Consider the following 19,764-nt stretch of genomic DNA (forward strand, 5'->3'; position numbering starts at 1 on the left):
CGGAGCGGTAGTGAACCGAAACCGGCTCGTAATTTTAGGGCACATTGTCCATGCTTCGTGACATCATCATCCCGATACTCGTTATTACTTGCTACGCCGCTCCGACTCTACGTACGTATATACACGTATATGTATCCATACGTGTACATACAGAGAAATGCATGGACGAAAGAGCCCCAGTGACATCATCGCCTGCGAAGGGTTCGTGTGGCCCCGTTTGAACGATGATTGCAAATGTCCTTCGAAAATAGATTCGTCTTTTCTAGTCGCTGCAAGATGGTAACACGACACCGATAAATATTGTCTTCATAAAACGTAGGTAGCTGAACGATCGATGAAATCATCTCCGCTCAAAACGTTTCGAAAAGTAGGACTTGCTCCGAAAACAATTTACATCTCGTTCCTCTGCGATTCGATTGTTGTCGTAGCGATGATGTTTTTAACATTGAACGGCGTCATACCTATGTACGTATTCTAGTATACTTGACCCACTTGATCGAGTGTTACAAGTGAATGAGGATGTTCACGCTTAGCATCGGAACGAGGATGTTCACACTTAAGCCCGTCGGTAAATCTGATAATTCAGGCAAATGTTCGCCAATCACGGTTTGCGTGCAAGACAATAGACCGTGTTTCTAAGTTTAGAGAAAAAAAAACAGGTATCTCCACGCAATCGGGTATTTTCTGTGCATAGGTGCATCGTAGTCTTGGCACTCGTTTGGTTCTCAATGGTAACGCTTGACGATTCGATGATGACATTTTTATCGCGATGAATCGTTACGTGAAAACCAAGGTACATATCGTATAAATACGTGCGGGGACGCGGTACGAAAGAGCGGAAGTGAAGCCAACCGTTTCGTATTAGTAGTTTACGACAATACAATCGACCTACATGCTACCAAGGACGGGGTAGAAGACGATGGTAAGAGGCTGATGGTGGTGAATGACGGTAGCGATGATGGTAGTGACCGTTTCGATGATGGTTTAAGCGGAAATTGTAAATTTTCGTCACAGAGTTGATCTCGATTGCAGCAGTCCACGGGTGAAAATAACATTCCCTCGTGAAAACGACTGGCTCGTCAAGTTTATAGCATGACGTCATTTACCCACCATCTGTAGGGCACTGTATTTCGTTGCGCCTTGCGCTTCTTTTTGCCCGAAATCCTGCTCGGCGCGTTCTCTCTCCGCCGTTTCGCCTCGTGTGTTCGCCGATCCCCGTCCGGTTTTATCCCGTGTTCTCATGCCTTCACGTTCGACCGTGCCACTAACTTTTTACCACGATCGATTCAATTACGAAACTCTCCCTGGCTCTCTCTTCCCTATCTTCCGTACGTACGGTTTGCCCGTTTTGCAGTAATAATCGTACAAAAAGAGATCATAGGAAAGGTCGAAGCGGGTGCTGTAACGTTCTTGTTAATTAACTTGTCACGAACAGATGGTACGAGAGAAAGAAAGCACAGTACGTACGCCTCGTGGTTCCCATAAAGAAAAAGAACTATACAAACGAGTGTCTAATATCAATTACGAATATAACAGGTCGCGAAACAAGAGTGAACGAACGACCGCTTCTATCGTACCTCATTATTTCGGAACGTGATGAGAGACGAGCATACTTGACCCTACCTAACCTTTCTCAATTGCCACGCCATGAGATAATACAACACCCGTAAGCCCCTCTCTATTTTCTATGGAATTTTTTAACCACCCACGTGGGCGCGGAACAAGAAACGCGTATCTCTTTTCTGCGACTGTCGACTATGAAAATATGTCTTTATTCTGTTCGCGAAGACACGAACACGCTCGAGGTTACTTCCGTGAGAAACAATCGCCTCGGACATGATCGATGATTAATCGTGCTGCAAAAAAACGTGACAGTTTCGAGATTACACGCGTTTAACCGTACAAACAATCTCCCGAGACGTGATTAATTGCAGAAAACCGAAACATGGTTCCGTTAATGTTTGGAAATTAATCGCTCGATTCATTCACTCTTGGTCGAGTAATTCGTCGTTTGAAACCGAGGAAGAACGACTATAACAACGATCGTATCGATCAAGTCGTAGGGTGAAATGAAAACACGATGATCGAAGAATATTGGAAAGCGTGCATGTTGTAGCGTTTGGTTTGTTAGACGTCACCGAGAAGAGAGCCAGTCGCGGGTCGAGAGCCAGACTACTCTCTCTCAACCCGACGAGCAAGAAAACCGTATCATCGTCTCGCCTAATAACGGTTCTAGCGTCAAAGCAGCGTCTAGCGTTGCTTCGTGATTTCAAAGGCTGCACAGGCAGGCACAGACCCTGGTGGCGTAGCAATCGTGAAAGCCTGCGTCGAGGGAGCACAGGGGAGAGAAGACGGCGAGATGAAAGGGTACTGCGGTGCAGCAATTGCGCGTACGTTTCTACCAGTTGACCTATTCAACTCTCTATTAGATGGCAACGCCGAATTCTAAACGGCACCCACAGCACGCTGCCTCCACGAAATCACACGTATTTTCGGAGCAACCAGCTACGCCCGTCGAGTCCTTTTAGACGCAGCAGACTATACAATTTCGCCACTCGCTAAAATTTTACCAGAAGATATCGACGTACAATGCTGGTGTGTGCAATGTTTCGAGATGAAAGAATACTCGATTTTATTGTATGAAACGTGATAATTGATATAGATTATAAAGGAAGTCGGTCAAGATTTGTATTTATATAAGATAATTCAAGATACAATGTAAAAACTTATAAAATTTATTTGACGTGAAATTGCGAAGAGAAGGTGATGCGTCGATGCCTACAATCTGACGATTTAAAATCGTCGAACAAATCCGCAACGAATCTCGAAGAAGCTACTCGAAATTCAAATATGACGCGTAGAATGATTTGCGACAGGTATAGAATTGAATAACAAGTGCGGAAGAAAATTTAATAATAGAAATAGCTAAATGCGTGTAACAGATGTATCGAAAAAATAGAAAGATTTTACTACAATATCTATAATAGTACAGACTTTTCACGATCCGAAATGCCGAACCAAATAATTATTCGTAAACATTTCTTGAACATTCTTCAGATACAGCTTTTATTCCATCTCTAATATTTGTAGACGGACGTGTATCTACTGGAAATTTGAAAGGGAAATTACCAGGAAACGAGTTAGAAAGCTCGCAAGTCCCTAAGAGATACGGCCTTCAACAAGTGCGCTTAATCGAGGACACCGACATTGTCATCATGGAAAAAGTGGAACGTTTTATGTAAACGAACCCAAGGTCCCGAGTCGTAACCAAGCGCATTAGTCGAGATAACGAGGAATATGTATAACACAAGAATCGTCGTATAAACCTCTAAACGTTGCCGATCTAACCAGAAAACAATGGACGTCGCGACGTGATGGTCTCCTTGCCACCATTTACTTAATGCGTGTATACACTGTATTCGTTTTACGGTAAACGATTGAAATTTCACCGCTTGATTCAAAGTAAACTCGGTGGATAACTTCTAATACCTGGGGACGTGGACGGTCGCCGGCAGACACAATGAACCAGTAACATATGGGATAAAAGCTGACAAACGTTGCGCGTTCCAGCCTGATGTATGCGAGATCCTTTGGCTGGTGTTAGAAGTCCACCGACTAGATGAGTATCTAGGAAAACTTTTTACAAAGAAAGAGAAACAGTCGAGGCGGCGTTCCCTCCACTCTAATCCGATGTAATTAAGATCACAGTGGCCTCAAGAGCGGCTCGACCGCTTGTGTTTTAACGTTTGGAGCATGACTTTTTAATTTACGCCGATGAGATAATGAATCTTTATGGCCGACGATATAAGTATGAAAGTTTTCGCGGAACGTTTGAGATTCTAGAGGAAATGACTTTGAGCTTCGTGGCTAGTAACTTCAAATTAGTGGCGCCAACCATCGAAATCATTTTCAGAGAGAATTTAATGAAAATACCCGAGAGTTATTATAGCTTGTCGGAAAGCAATGGAACTGGAATTTTAACATTGTTAAACGACGAATATTTTCTTTTGAATGTAGTGCGTGGGTATTTAATTCGAATCATGGGATTTCAACGTGGCGCCTGCGATAATAGTAATCTTTAATGCGAATTGAACGAAGCTACTTGAGAGTTATTGTACTAAGTTGCTTGAAAGCATAATTACAACACAGACAGTCTGACAAATATGTATATGTATTTTACTTTGAATATAGCAGCTGGGAATTGAATTCGAATCGGCTCTTTAATATGCATGCGAATCTTTATGCAGAAATGATTAACGTATGGTTAAGGCTACTCGAATGTTACGTTAATGTCAAGGACGTGAAAGGTTATTTCATGCATGACAATATACGGATACTGTTCTATAGTTAGGAAACTTTATGGTTAGTTCGTTGTTGCACGACGATTTCGAACCACTTGTCTAGTCCAAGCACTCGTTGAAGTGTCTCGAGCACGAGCAGTCTAAAACTGTTGTTGGAATTAATGTATCTCGTTCGAAAATAACGTTACAACCTCGTTTCGGCAGTAGATTAAAAAAGAATAAAATACGATTGCTCTCGAGAGTTATATCATGCGAAACACGTGTATTCAGATATAACTATAAATCCTGATTAACGAACAATGATAAAAGAAAATATCGTTTGCCGACAATTGTCGAGAAGTATTACGTTTCGAGATTCAGGATAAAATATGATCGAAACGATTTCAACGTATTAGGTGCTGACACGAGTTCATGCGACTCTCGAGCGATAAGGCAAACACGGTATTCACAGATAATTTCATCCGTTAACCCCGTTAGATCGGTCCATTTATTTTCATCTGCCGTCAGAAACGTGGAAAGAGGGACAAAATAGTTAGGGCGAGAAAGGACCGACCAGCGAATAAGACACTCCAATTAATTGTAATTGTGTTCCCTTCATCGATCTTCGTGTCTCTCGATAACAACTGTCCACGCGCTCCGATATTCGTTTAACGTTGCCAGAAAGAACGAGTAATTACTTTTCCTGCACCCTTTTTTTTCTCCAATAGCCTATCGAAAATGATAAAATATCCGTGTCAACGTTGTATATAAATATACTCATCGTCATTATCCCTGTTCTTTTCCATTTTTCTTCTTTTTCTTTTCAATATTTCAAATGACGCATAAATCCGGTTATCGGCGAGAGTAATATACATATCGCTAATTACACGAACCGTTCGACCGATATCTCGGTAATAACGCCGCGCGCCGTCTTATCGTTAACAGACGTTCGTAACGAACACGACAGAACCGGGACAAATCATTACGAGCGTTCCGCGAACGCGAGTTCTTGCGAACGCTGGCTACGGCAGTGGATTTCTTCGATAACTAACCAGCCGAGTTTAATTCTGAATGGATCCGTTGCATTCAAAGAGACACGCGTTTGAATCATAGGTTCGCTTGGGTAACAAACGGCCAAACGAAGACCCAGCCTCCACACGCGCATATAAAGCGAGGAAGAGAAGGAACAGCGATGAGGAAGGTCGATATCGATGGGAAGGCTTAAAGGCAAGCCGTCTCGTAATTAAAATAAAAACACGGCATTTGTATTCTGGCGAAAGAAGAAACGGGACAGAAATAGAAGAGGAAGAGACAGAGAGACGTATCATTAGTAGTCTAACGACTTCACTGGTGACTGGCATGCCTTTTCCTCTCCAATGAAAATCATGCTGGAGAACTGAACGATCTATGATGCGTTTACTGCTCCTTTTTATTTATCCTTTATTCTTATTTTTATTTATCCTTTTCTTCTTCTTTATTCTTATGTGTGTTTCGAACCGGGTTATAGTCCCGAATGAGCCATTCTTTCGTTTACACGAGAGCAAAAGGGAAAAGATAAAAAGGCTATACAGTGGGATCGAGTAACTCACTCTCTCCATCGAACTGGTCTCAGGCATAGAAAAAGAGATAGATGATTCGAAGGGTATCCGAACCGACGCGACGTCTGAGCGCGACGAAGCTTTTGTAGCGGTTGAAGAATGAATTTGTCAACGTCCGTTTCCTTGAAATCCTTTGATGCAAATAGACTCTCGGCCGACAAAGGAATATAACGCGCAGGAAAATGGAAAGCTCTAGGTGATTCCGGTGATAAAGAGTAATAGCTTTCAGTGCGCGTGTCAAGAACGCGAGATTGTGCAATCGAATTCTTGATCTCGATGATTATCGAGCGTGTAAAGCTTTCACGTAACGCTCCGGACCGATAGCGGTGAACGTTAATATAATTTACGAAGTTCTAACAGCGATTAATATCTAAAATCGTGTTTCCTGTCATGCTTTTCAGCAATTTCTGGAGAAACTGTTCTGCCATTTAATTTGCCATTTAACTCCTACCAAACTGTTTGTAATGTTTCGACACTTGTTTATCGAAGTTTAAAGGCTGCGAAACTTGAATATCTAAATCCGAATATTTTAAGTTTCTTAATTTTCAATTTAGAAAGCCCAAGTTTCGAAATTTACTTCCTAGTTACGTTAATTGCATAGATTGCTAGCGTCAGATGATCGACCCACGCAGTCCCAAATCTTTTTGGTCCAATGTCACAGTCAGTCATTTGTCGTTAGCCTTGAATTATTTAGAAGGAAATATTCGCAATTAATTGCATAAAAAACGCGATATCATATTTTATCGCTAAATTGTGCGAGGCATAGGAGAACCAGAAATGGAATACTATCACGAACAACCGATTTAACCTTTGTTTCGCCTTAGGCACTCGTACGTAATTCCTTGCGATCAATTGCAAAGTCTCGACCATCCATTCGTCCATATAAGTCCCTCTATCGAACTTGATCTACTACTTTCGAATAATCCTTTCGTCCATTACTTTCTTGCACTTAAACGAACAATACACGAAAAGAATACATTCGAGACTAGTTCACCATGTAGAGCAAACATTTACTGAATCCAACTGGACTATCCACAGATGGTAAAAGTTTCACCTTTGCCTCGGAATAACGGTACTAGAATCACTATATCCGTACTATCCAAAGCAACTGTCTGCCCAACCTTATTTCGAACTATTATCTCTTGTTATTTTAACTCTTTGATTGTGTAATAAAATGACGACGAACTCAGAATATCTCTTTATCTTTGACGACGTACTATAAATTTTAAAATTTTTGTCAAAAAGAAAAAAGAATAGGTAGTACAACATCTTGCGCAGTATTTTCTTTCTTCCTTTTTACTTATCGAGTTTTAATCGAATTTTACTGTCGAAGCGTGTTAAAACATTATCAAATAAAGAAGGCTCTACGATTCATCGAACGCGACAAATCATCCTTCTTGTTCGAGTTGCTACGCTAAAAGTGTCTGGTGACTCATTATAAACGATCACAGTCGACTACATAAACCAATAAAGAAAAATATTTGAACAACTTTCGCTCAAGCAATAATCCTGTACTCGCGCAGAACCAGTCCTCTTAAATCGATGCATGTTCGCATCCTTGCGATAACGTTACGATCAACCAGTTATTATCAAAAACTAACAAACTGCCACTTAACATTGATAGATTAGAGAAGTACGCAGAACGGTTTTTTTTTTTTGTTTTATATTCTCCCATATGATTATCCTTCTTTAACGTTATATTCACGTGAGACAAGCAGAATGTAGACTAAGCAAGATAAAGTACAGAGGAACGTTATCGCAGCTGGGACCGGTAAACCAAAATAAAACCTGCATCACTGTTTCGCATACCATTAGCTAATCCCTATTTATAAAATATTATGTTCACTCAAGTATGTACACGTGTGTATATCATGATCTAGGCTAGAATGAAAGAGATGATGAAGAAGGAAGGGAGAAAGAAAAAGAGAGTGAGATAGTTGTTCACATATGCGTAGCACGCGTAAAGCATACGTCGATGGTTAAAACGGCACGCATGAACGAAAGTATAGCGACTAAAAATACCCGAAACGGTCGAGATAAGTTCCAAGTCCTAAAACCGATGGCGTCTGGTGGGCGGTTTATTAATGGAGTCGGATTACTAGAAATCAAAATTACCGTAGGCGTAAGCCCTGTCCGGGTGTACGCGGTTGATCACCGACCATCGTGGACCAAAGGATTTGGAGACTTTGTCGCGGTTAGGACAAAAAGTGTAGGTTCTTTTATGTTAACGTCTAATTTAAAAATGATTGAATTATGCATACGGATATATATATATATATATTATGATTCGGTAATATTCGTATGATAGATAATCAAAAGTATTCGATAGTTAAACGTTCGAACGAGATGCATCACGACGACGCCTGCTACTCGCATCAGGCTAATTGTAGGATATGCGATTGAATTCTATCCGATAAATACGCATTCTGTTATAGTATATCGCGTTGCTCTGATTGAAACCTTTACTTTCGCGTCTTTTACATGTGTCGATGATACAAAAACTTTGTAAATTGTAAAGAGGATAATATCCTCTTGAAAAGAAAAAGTTTTTTTTCTATTCACAGAACAAGAAACTTCTGCTTAAGGTACTCATAAAATATTCAAATCTACTTAATCAGAGTTTGATTGTACTTGAAAGTACCACTTATACTTCTTAAACTACTTATGACGTATCTTAACGAGGTTCGAGTCTTCTTAAAATATTATTCTTTCTTTCAGAGTCCTCGTGAGGTATACGAAACTTGCCAGTCAACGATGTTCATGATATTCTTAATCTCATCTTTAGCCAACAAAACTGCAGAAACAATATTTGGCATTGTAAATAGAAAGAAACCATGATCGTACCATTTTTCAGTCAGATCTCTGCACTTTTTATCCTTAACATTTGTACGTTACATAATTTCTCGATTAATAAGTTATGCAAACTTTATCAAGGAAATGTAGATAAAAAGAAATAAAAAAGATATATCTTTGTGATATCAAAACACGAATACGTCATCGTATATCCGAAATCTATTCTTACATAATTTTGCAACGTCAACGGCGTACGTTTTTCCGATATTCGCAACGTAGTTTATTTGAACGATCTTGATCTCGTTTATCATTCAACCTTTCTCTCTTTAGTGCTTGCAAATAAACCGATGCTCGTAAATCCTCTGTCGAGACGGACTACTCTTCAACGGGTCCGGCCTATTAAAATTCCAGGACAACAGCTGAATAGAGGATGTTAATGGACCTCGGTTTCATCCCCTTTTACAGTTTCAACGAATCTACTTAGAATGATAATAAATACAGTCGCTTGTGAGTGGGCCTTCAGCGACCCGTACTCAGAACCCTTTGGAACATCCCCAGGTTCTTATTCTCGTGAGATTTTACGTATAGTTGAAAACAATTCACGATAATTGAAACGATCGTACACACGATGGAAGACAAGGTCGTATCACCACCTGTTAACCGTATTAATAATTCTTAATAAATAATTTTTAAGAGAAAACTTGCTAAGATTTGTAGGTGAACATTGTTTTAGAGTCGCGGGTTTTGATTCGAAGCTTTCAGACGTTGGTATAAATTACAAAACTTTTGGGTCTTTTCAATTTCGAATAAAAGAATTATAAAATAATTATATTATATATCATTGAATTATATTGTATATAATTATAATACAGACAAATATATATTCTGCGATTTATAGAAATCGTCAAAAAAGAATTGTAATTTATAGGTTGCGAATATAGTAAAAAGTAAAATCTAACAACATCTAACATTCCGATCGACCTGATAGATTAAAAAGTAGACGGGACAGCCGGCGTGTCTGCGAAAATTCTAACTGTAGCCGTTTAAATTCCTGTAACAGCAGGTAGGAACATAGGCGAGGTATTCGACGATAAATAAAACGGAAGGATTGAAAAGAGCCCGGCTTCTAGATCTCGGATCGAGCCGAAGAATTACGAGACACAGATCCACCGTCGCTCGCTCTAAATACGAATTGGGAACGCCGAAATCGTGCCTCGGACTATACTACGTTTCTGCTCTGAAATAAACGCGAGATCATCGACATCCGACAACGTAGAGGTATTAAAATAATCATGTTTCTTTGGAATTCATATATCCGATGATTTATCGTCGATGCTTCGTTGCAATAATTACCAAGAATAACTGAACAATCTGCGGCTACTCGGAATAATTAAACGATCCGTGGTCAAAATAGACGAAGACATTTTCGCAGAAATAATATAAAATTATATCGTGACTACGTTTGAATTTGTAGAAGGAAAGATACGTTGCACAACAATAACGGAAATTTCGTAAAATTCCGATTATCTGGTGGTTGGTTAAGAAGTCAAGGACAATTACGGGACAAGATTCTGGTTATCTGATGTCGTAACAGGATGTTCCTTTAACGATTTGTCCATGTGCTTTCCCTCGTTCCGGCAAATCTATCTCAACGAGGTTGTAATCAACGATTAATCATTCGCTAATTTTGCCGCTGAACCACGTCGTACTTAAGAGCGCGTTTAACGAGCGGAAAGATAAGATTCTTATGTAAATATGTAGCGCAAGAACAGTGTTATCGTGTCTCTTTATTCAAGAGCTGGGAAAAAAGCATGGCGGATGCCTCGTTTCCGACGATTTCTCGTTGCGCAACGCGAAACGGAATCGATCTAATTTTAAACGAAAACAACGAAACCTTGAATGCATAATTCCAACGTTCGGTTCTATAGTGACTTGTAAGGTCTATCGGTCTCTCAACCAATACGTACGTATACGCCAGCTTAGTGAAACGTTAAAGAAAATATTGAAAGCATCGATGGACAGATAGAGGTGAGAACGTATAACATTGGGAGCGTTTTCTAGGTAAAAAAATTCCTCGCTCGGAACGTGTCTGCGCCTTGGTCTACCAGCTGAAATCACGAAACCTTCTTTTCCGTGAAAAAAGGCACGACAATCTGGCGTCAAGGTATCGCGTTCCTCTCGGCTACGTGAGTGGGCGATGCAGGTATACCGATTAATACTTGTTGGTCTTTTTCGCTTCCTCTCTCGTTAGATCTTGGAAAATCCTGACAAACTACTGAGAAACTTCTGAGAAATTGCTGAGAAACTTGGAAGGTCTTTTCTCGAAAAACCTATCGGCCAAAAGCGTTTTCTCATGCGGGTTGACCTTTCTTGCATCGCACCTCTCCCATCGTCGGTCCAATGAAGCTCAATTAGTTAATTATTCGGATAAACCCGGATGAACGTGACGCAATCTTTGATAAGAGTTCATGTGCCACTTACACGAACATCATTGACCCTGTTAGTTTCCGATGATCGCGTATTTAAATCGGCGCTAGTATACAAGATTTAAGGATACTACACACGAATGACCGATATGATACGTACATACGCATATCTTGACCCGTGTACACAGACGTAGCTGATCAATGTTTTTTTCCCCTTCGTTGCGTATAGGTTATTACAGTTCTAAGCAAATAAACTCCGACTACTACAAACCATTCTCAACGGTTTTCTCTCCCTGAATTACGAAATTGCACCTTTCGTGAGGTATACGCAGTCTGGAATTCGAGAATTACAAAACACGCTCGTTAGCATCAGGAAGAAGAAGAGATGGACTTCGTCGAGCAACCTTATCACGTCTTTTATACGATTTGTATTAATTCTACGCTTTCAGTTCCATCACATGCTAAGAAAAAAGGAAACACAAGGAAACGATGATCCTTGCAGCATCTCGTAGGTTGCACATTACAAATCGTATTCCGTAGTGTGCGGAGATTACACAACGAAAACAAATATTTTCCTTTTTCTACTAGGTATAAAAAAAACGGAAGAAAAAACTAAGAACTTGGAATAATACAGTAGCAACGAGCAAGAAATATATAGAACGGCTGCATTATAATCAACGCATTACTAACATGGTCACGTATAATGGTAAACTGTTGAAGTATAACTGGCAATGAGCAATTTCATCGTGACACAAGCCAGCAACTGGTACACGATTTTCCACGATAATTTCTATCGTTATCTAACCACGATCGCTGATGGTACACGTGCGAAGAAACACGCGTTTCTCCAATTTCAAACTGTTCTTGGCTCGGTTCGTGGATACACGATAAAAGGGAAAACCTCAAACGCCTCCATCAGATTTCTCCACAGTCGTGTATACAGACAATGACCGGACGGTATTTTAAAATACTGTAGCAAACATTATCGACGCTTATCTTGAGGACCATTGAACTCTGATTTTATCAAGAAAGGATTTCTACGTGTTACGCGTCGAACGCTTCGACGAGTATTAGAAAAAGAAAAAAAGAAAAAAGATAGGAAAGAAAAAAAAAAGTGGAACATCATTGATGGAATATATGGTATTTTCTTTATAACAGTTTAGTGGTATTTAATTTAGTAATATTGTTTGAGAACATGTCGTCAGATTGTTCTCTTAAAACTAGCTTGGATAGCAGATAACTGCAATTCTAACTCACGATAATGATTTCGGATTTAATGAATCTAGATCGACTTAATGAATCAATTCGGTAAAACAACATAATGTTCTTTAAAGTGGTCCATCTTACCTACGATAATAAGACTGAATGGTACATCCGTAGTTATTTATACAAATATTATATTATAACAATTACACGTTCTCAAAGAGATAATTGACTGTACAAATATGCAAGTACCTATAACATTCGATCCGTTAAAATATTTAAATTAGATTTATCGTTACGATATCATGCATTTAAATTTTCTCACTACGCGATTATTTGACTCATGATGAATTAAATTCATTACTTAAATATTTCAGTTATTAAAATGAAGACTCCATTTCCCCCGGGATTACCCTATATTATTTGATATCAATGTCTCGACCGGACATTCCAAGTAGAACCTCCGTATCTTATCCTTCTGTTTGAAATCTAAGTCACGTACGATACGAGTTGGTCCGAGAACTTCTTCTTATTGGGGATAAGAAGAAGCCGCTCCTATTATTAAGGAATAAATGGAACATCCTTCGGGAGATTGGTAGACCATCTTTTCGACCGTGAGCGAGTTACCAGAAATCTGTGAATGCCACGCTGGACACGGGGCAACCGGCAACCGTCTCTCCACCATCCTACTATCCTGACCATCTGCCTCCGGTCATTCTCCTACCTGAAACTTGTGCTCACCTGGCGTCCCTCCCACCTACCCCCCGTGATACTTTCGTTTATCTTATTTTTCGGGCCATTCAGCAACCTCTCTGCCAACTACTACCACCGGTTCTTTGGGGATCAAAAGAGGCTACTGCCTTCGCAAGATACCGGAGCCTCTCCCGCATATTTTTCTCAATGGAATTTGCCAACAGCTGGACAATTCCGCGCAAGAAACAGACCTCCACGCTCGTCGATCTTTGCGGACTTATACGAAACGATTCCTAATTACAAGTTAGCACAGCGATACTCTTATCTGAATGGTTTCTCTAGTTCGATGTTCGCTAGATGTACATGAAACGCTGTAAGAAACATATACTGTGTGAAATAATCTGGAGCACCGATGTAAAAATGGTAAGTTTTGAGGTCTAAAAATGAGACACTCTACTGACCGTAAATATTCGTTACATATACTGAAGAAACTAACAAATTTTACTTTATTTAGTTTTCCACATTGAAAGAAACATGCGATACGAATTTATAGCAAAATAAGTAGAAAGTAAAAAGCAGCGAAAAGCATTCGCTCTGTATTAAGTGTCAGCTATAGTTCCCCACAAAAATTTTATTTTACGTATAACTTTCTCAAATGAGGAATCTTGTCGCTAAAAGCGCTTTTACTTTACCAGTTTGGGTAGCAATATATTTTAATGTTTGAAGTGGTCTTTTTAATTAAAGTTTAATTTCAATTATAACTTTGTGAAATTATCGATTCTGTCGCTTGTACCACTATTCGTCGATTAGTCGAGATCGTTCGTTTTAACAAGTTCATTACTTGTTTCAATGGCATTCAATACTCGGGCATCGCAAAGTGAACTATGCTGTTCCTATAGTAAACTCCATTTCTCGCGCGTTCGCCATGTAAATAAATGCATGCCAATCGAGCGTTAAATGTACACGCTCGAATATGCACAGGAATGTAGTTTACGCGGAATGTTAATGAAACAATTAACTAACGTTTGCTGGCAAGCTTGGCCCTGGAATCGAGGGATAATTTCAACGTTACGAATCCCAGATGTTTGAAAGAGTGAAACACGCCGTGACTATTTATCGTACAAGGATTTATTACTCTTCTGAACGTTAGTTCCTTAGAATCCGAATACGTATAGATATTTGGTTGTCAACGCTATAGACAGCCTGTTCGTTAAGTGAAAAAGCTCGAACTCGTCAGACGCTCTATCTATTCAGGAAACTTATTTCAAACGTGCTGCATCCCATCAATAGAATAGAATACGTGATGTTGTTAATATATAAAATATTTACAATCTAACATCTCGTGTGGCCAGCTATACCATTGTATAGCAAAGATCGTGTATATTTTAATAGAAAAGAGAGAGCGTCTAATCTGAAGAGTCGTTTTAACCAGCAACGTAACACGTGATCTATAATAAGATACTTGTTATTGGAAGGCCTTTCTAAAATTTAGTATTCGAATAACGTGTGATTCGATTTAATTGGCGTTTAATATTATTGAATTAAATTATTAAACGAAAATAATTATCAATTGATAAATATTTCAAATTGGTTTGAATGTTGAAAGATTGGGCATCTTATGTGATAATGTGCATTTTATCAATATTCCATGAATATTACATAATAATATTCAATTAGTATTCCATCTCCTAGAACGAAATAAATGATATACCGTTACAATTAAACTTATCACATAGGATGTATGCTTAATAGTGGCTACCAATTATCATCGCAGATTGTCTGTTACGATAACCATACATTACATGCAATTTTTACAAAACACCCAATCGTATTATTATTCTGCCGTAAGTATCTTAAGTATATAAACGTCTCCAGTTGATATTTCTTCTCACGTGGCAATTTATTTCAATATCGCACAGCTGGTTGTAGGTAGTGAATTAAATTGAACCGCGTGGTGAGCAACGTATGGACGAAATTAGATTGCAAAGGTCTGCTTATCGCGTGTTTCATACATTCGACCATCGAATTATAGAATTATGAAACAGCAAACAGGCTGACGCAGAGTATCAAAGTACTCGACATCGTCAACATCGCAAATTGAAAACGTACGCAATTACCGGTTTATCGAGCAACGGGCGTGCTTCTGGCTAAACTGGCGCACAAGGAAGAGTAATTAAGCTTTTTTAAGATACAGTAATTGTTCCTTCCGCAACGAACGATCACTCGACCGATGCTCGTCCATGCTACCCCGCAATGGTAACTATTGTTTCAATTGCTTATACGGAGCGGACGGTGAGGTAACTGTTAGTTAGCCGTGATGCATGCGAAATTATCATGCGCGTCGTCTCTCGACCCTAGAACTTTAAGATCTCCTAGCACGATCTACTCAGCACCCACGCCAACGCGCACACTCTGTTCGCCAGGCGTTAAATCTAGATTTAATTAACTTAATGGAATCCTTGAATAGACGCAGAGGACGCGTGTTCGCCGCGTGAAACAACAAGGACGAGCATGACTTCACTCGAGTTTTAAAGTAAAAAAACTTTTTCATGAATATGTACATAATGTATGCCATTGATCAAATTTAAATATTCGTCCCGGTGAATTGGAACCACCAGGATGAATTTATCCTTAAAAAGTTGGTCGCATTCGTTAACGATGCTCTTCTAAAATAAAAATAAAAAAAGAAGAGAAAAACTCACCCTGCGCGGCAAAGAGTATCACCAATAGACCAACAAATCGCAGTGGTAACATGTTTTCCCGTCTTTGTTTCGAAAACACTGTCAACAAACGACACAATTGGCACTACAGTCGTCGTTTGACTTGAAACTTAATTTTCGACTTGAGAAACGTACGTATACGAGTGGACGGTATTTTCGCAAGGATGATCGTTCAACTGAATAAAGAACCGAACGTATCCACCGATACGAGGTGGATACCGAATACAAACTGAGAGAACGAGCGCGCGTGGTATCCGAAGAGCGGCGACGGAACCGGGCCCCCGGCTTTTTACAGGGACCTGCGCCGACCGGTTGCGCACTCAGCGCCGTACAAACTCGACACGCGCCTCAACTCCTGTAGGAATAAACTTACACGCCTACGATGTATATCTGTGTACGTGCACCGATGGCTTTGTGGAAGCGCGCGCCTATACAAAACTGAGTATGTATTCAATGGCGCAATGTCGAGTGAACATTGCGTAAAATTTTTTTTTATTTTATTATAACAAACGATAACGTGTACGATCAAGAAATTGACCAACATATCACCGCCGTCCTATAGAATATACAGCAGATAGGAATGATTTCCCCAAAGAAAATTGAAAGAAGAAATTTTCTCGATCTAAAAATACTAAAAAGGCGCCAGGTATACACGTATGTTCTTTATCTTCCTTCCTCGTCGCTGATATTTTACAGAACAATTTCAAGTCACATCGCGTGTAAGGTTTCGTATCAGTTGATAAGAAACACAGATATGTTTCGATTTGAAATTTAAATTTGAATTTTAAATGCCAAAAGTTATATAGGATGAGAGAACAGGAAGCGCATCTATATTTTATAGGAAATCGCGACTGAGCATAAATCAATGTGCGCAGACAGATAAAAGCAAGAATACGTATCGAATATCGAATTTATCTGTGTACGGAGTTCCGAACGCATAAAGTATCGGCTCACACGCACGTATATGTACGCGCGTGAGAAGCATGTATTTGCACGTTACTTTCGTCGAGCGCTTACCTCTTTCGATTCATCCATTCACTTTGTCATTGTGCATAAGACGAATGGCAAAGAGCATTCACTTCTTCGCATTCCTTTTTTATCTCTAAACGAATTAAAAAATTATATTAGATATCGATCGATACATTAATCAAATAATATCAGCTACTTCTATACGTTGACTCATCTCGTTTAAAGAGAATTATCATTATACCGAATTTGGTAATTCCTTTATAGAAATGAAACTAACTTGCATGTAGATTCGTAGAAAGACCGCAGTCATTGCGATTACGAGAGTGAACGTAAAAATAATTCCGAATAATGTTGCATGAATTATTAACCAAATGACTCATACCAGTACAAAAAATTGCGATGATGTCATTTGTAAGATATATTTACATACACATTTGTATGATTTGAGCTTAAGCGTGTAAATACAAATTAGTGAACAATTTGAAATGATCAATATTTTTTCGTGAAATTATTAAAGGATTAATGACATTCCTAAAAACAAAAGTGTAAATATTTTAATAATTTTTACACATGACTATATTCATTTTTCATGATTTAGTCATATATATTTTACGTAGAACTCTAAGAAGATCTTCAGCAACGGGAAGAAACATTTAAATTTTAAATTGTTGATAACACGGTAAAAAAAAGAAAATATTTGAACTTTATATCCACTACCTTTAAGTAGACGCCTAACACGTTTCATTTCCCTTTCCTGTGATAATAAACAAAGCCCTTATTTTACCTCGCACGTACAACTATCTCTCTGGTTACATATCTCATGGAAGCGTACCTGTAAACTTATATCATAGCTTTGATACCTAAGTTTTATTTCTACTGTTATTTATACAGAGCATTTATTTGTCTAACTTTCAAAATTCATGTAATCAAATTCATGTATTGGTTTACTTCATGCGAATTACAAGGTATCCCACAACAATATTTTATTTTTCTCAAGTTCCCAGTGTAGCCATCTCGCGATGATATTGCGAAGCTGCAACGTAGAAGATTTATATAATGACCCACGATACGGGTTGTCAAGTGTATAAGAAAAACAAATTTAATATCTCGTAATAAGAAAATATTTTTGTCGTGATTGTGGATACGTTAATGTAAATAGAAAAATACATGTAAAAGAGTAATCATAAGCATTTTCCGGTGTAACCGGAACCGTGGATTTTCATTGGCAAAGGATGGTGTCTGATTGGTTGATTTTAAAACGGACTGAAGTCCCGCTAAGAAATCCGGATGCGTTGCCGAACGCGAAGGGACAAAGGACGCTGTCGTACGCAGGCAGATAGACGCCATGTTCATTTGTCAACGGACGTCAAGGTGTGATCATCGGAAAGAAGCACAGTTACTTCAGGAAAAAGTATCAAGATAGTATAATAGTGGTTTCATTGAATAATTATTACAAGTTAACGTGTATTTAGAACGATATGGCGTCCTCGGAATTACGAAAACGCAAGCTGGAAGAATACGAAATGCAGCTGTTTAGCTTTCATTCAAGAGCCGTGTACGCTACTTGTAAGGCGCCGCCGTTTTCAGTTTCTCTTGAATGTTTTTCAGATTTTACAGCATTCTGATTGTGTACAACCACATGTTCCAATCGTTGGACGGGTGCACTCTGGTATCATGTAGATTTGATCATGACTAGAGTCACACTCGTCCATTGCTTGGAATACTTTCACCGGCCCCTACGGACGAAGTTAATCATAAAGACGACTAACGCTTCACTTTTTTTCTCTCGTTTCTTCTCTTGTTCTTTTCGCTTCTTTCTCCTTCTCATCTCTCACACTTCAAAATCAGAGAGCAAACAAATAAAAATTGACCTTGAGCCGATATACGTATCAAATTCCAGTTACATTTTTTAAATCTTGCTTTGTATTAATTTTGTTTCATTCAAATGTCTGAATAAAGTGTAAAAAATATACATAATAAATGATTTAATACAAATAATTATATTATATATTTAACAAGTATTTTAATTTATTTCTGTTAAAAGTAATTTTTAAAGATTGTTCATAGATTTCTAGTATTATTTAATAATGCAGTAAGAAGATTGATAAAGTATAAATGTAGAAGTATTTTCAATTGTTTTTTTTTATAGTGAAAAGTATTGTAAGTGAAAGGATTCTTAGCACAATTGAGAAGATGTGTCAAACAATTGAAAAAACATACAAATTAAATTCTGAGAATCTAACAGTACTTAAGACAAATCAAAAGAATTTAGAGGCAGCATATTTTAAAGGAGCAATGCCACATTTAGAAAATATTGAGGTAATTACATTGACCAGAGGTATATCAAAAAAATATTTCTTTTAGTACATGTAAAGAAGTATGTAATATCACATATAACTCTTTTGTTTAGAATATTGTAAATAAATATGTTGCTGTTCCAAGTAACGTTTTATTGGAAGAGGACAAGTACCAAAGGATACAGTATAGTGACACAGAATTTGAAAATATAAATCAAAGATTAGAAGATTTACAGCAAAGAGCAAAAAATGTATGTACAGAGTATTTTTTAAATATAACATAAATTTTATGCTATTATAGAGATAATAAGTAAAGTCCAACTTCCTATGAACATTATAGGCTACTATTTTGAATACTGTATTGAAAGAAGAGCTACAGATTTTAGACCAATTTCCAATTTCTGAAGAAAGTGTAAATAAGATGTGTAATGTAGTAGAAAATCTGACATGCTCCGACGTAAATGAAAATATATATCAGTTACTGAAAGATTATAAAGAATTTTCTACAAGTCTGTTTGATACAACACAAATTACAACAAAAATAAAATACAACACAGTAGATAATCTTAAATGCAAAGAATTTAATTTAAATACTTTATGAATTGAAGCAATGGTAACAATATAAAAATTAATTATTTGTCCTAGATGTTTCATATAGAACAAAATCATGTAAATAATATTAAACTTTAATAGATAAACTGATATTCTCTAAATTTTATATTTGTATATTTTGTACTTTTTAAAATATTTTTATAAATAAATTGACTTATAACTTTTTAAATTAA

General features: G+C 38.1%; 2 protein-coding genes and 1 long non-coding RNA gene across 4 annotated transcripts in view; 2 read left to right on the forward strand and 1 right to left on the reverse strand.

Annotated features, from left to right (window-relative positions):
- Nucleotides 1-16,018, reverse strand: part of LOC122572792 (neurotrimin-like) — a 64,728-nt gene extending 48,710 nt beyond the window's left edge. Inside the window, exon 1 of one of the 2 annotated variants that reach the window (XM_043738250.1) lies at nt 15,696-16,018. In XM_043738250.1, coding sequence (XP_043594185.1) covers nt 15,696-15,747 — 52 coding nt within the window. In that variant the 5' untranslated portion in view covers nt 15,748-16,018. The remainder of the gene's footprint in view (nt 1-15,695) is intronic. The other variant, XM_043738259.1, reaches the window with a different exon arrangement.
- Nucleotides 10,193-11,767, forward strand: LOC122572805. Its single transcript, XR_006318571.1, has 3 exons — nt 10,193-10,634; nt 10,733-11,605; nt 11,686-11,767. It is a non-coding gene; the product is annotated as an uncharacterized LOC122572805 (long non-coding RNA).
- Nucleotides 16,019-18,007: 1,989 nt separating the features above from the next.
- LOC122577769 (protein MIS12 homolog) lies at nt 18,008-19,764 on the forward strand. The gene is made up of 4 exons (XM_043749322.1): nt 18,008-18,248; nt 18,832-19,001; nt 19,093-19,230; nt 19,320-19,764. The coding sequence occupies exons 1-4, from the start codon at nt 18,161-18,163 to the stop codon at nt 19,578-19,580; spliced, it is 657 nt and encodes a 218-aa protein (XP_043605257.1). The 5' UTR covers nt 18,008-18,160; the 3' UTR covers nt 19,581-19,764.

Source organism: Bombus pyrosoma, linkage group LG2 (assembly GCF_014825855.1).
Source record: "Bombus pyrosoma isolate SC7728 linkage group LG2, ASM1482585v1, whole genome shotgun sequence".
In the NCBI taxonomy this organism is placed as follows: Eukaryota; Metazoa; Arthropoda; class Insecta; order Hymenoptera; family Apidae; genus Bombus; species Bombus pyrosoma.

Excerpts from the sequence above, each read along its gene's own strand:
- LOC122577769 (XM_043749322.1), top strand. The coding sequence starts at position 18,161 with ATGGCGTCCTCGGAATTACGAAAACGCAAGCTGGAAGAATACGAAATG. Across the intron at positions 19,002-19,092 it reads CACATTTAGAAAATATTGAG|AATATTGTAAATAAATATGT; the intron begins GTAATTACATTG and ends TCTTTTGTTTAG. Across the intron at positions 19,231-19,319 it reads TACAGCAAAGAGCAAAAAAT|GCTACTATTTTGAATACTGT; the intron begins GTATGTACAGAG and ends TGAACATTATAG.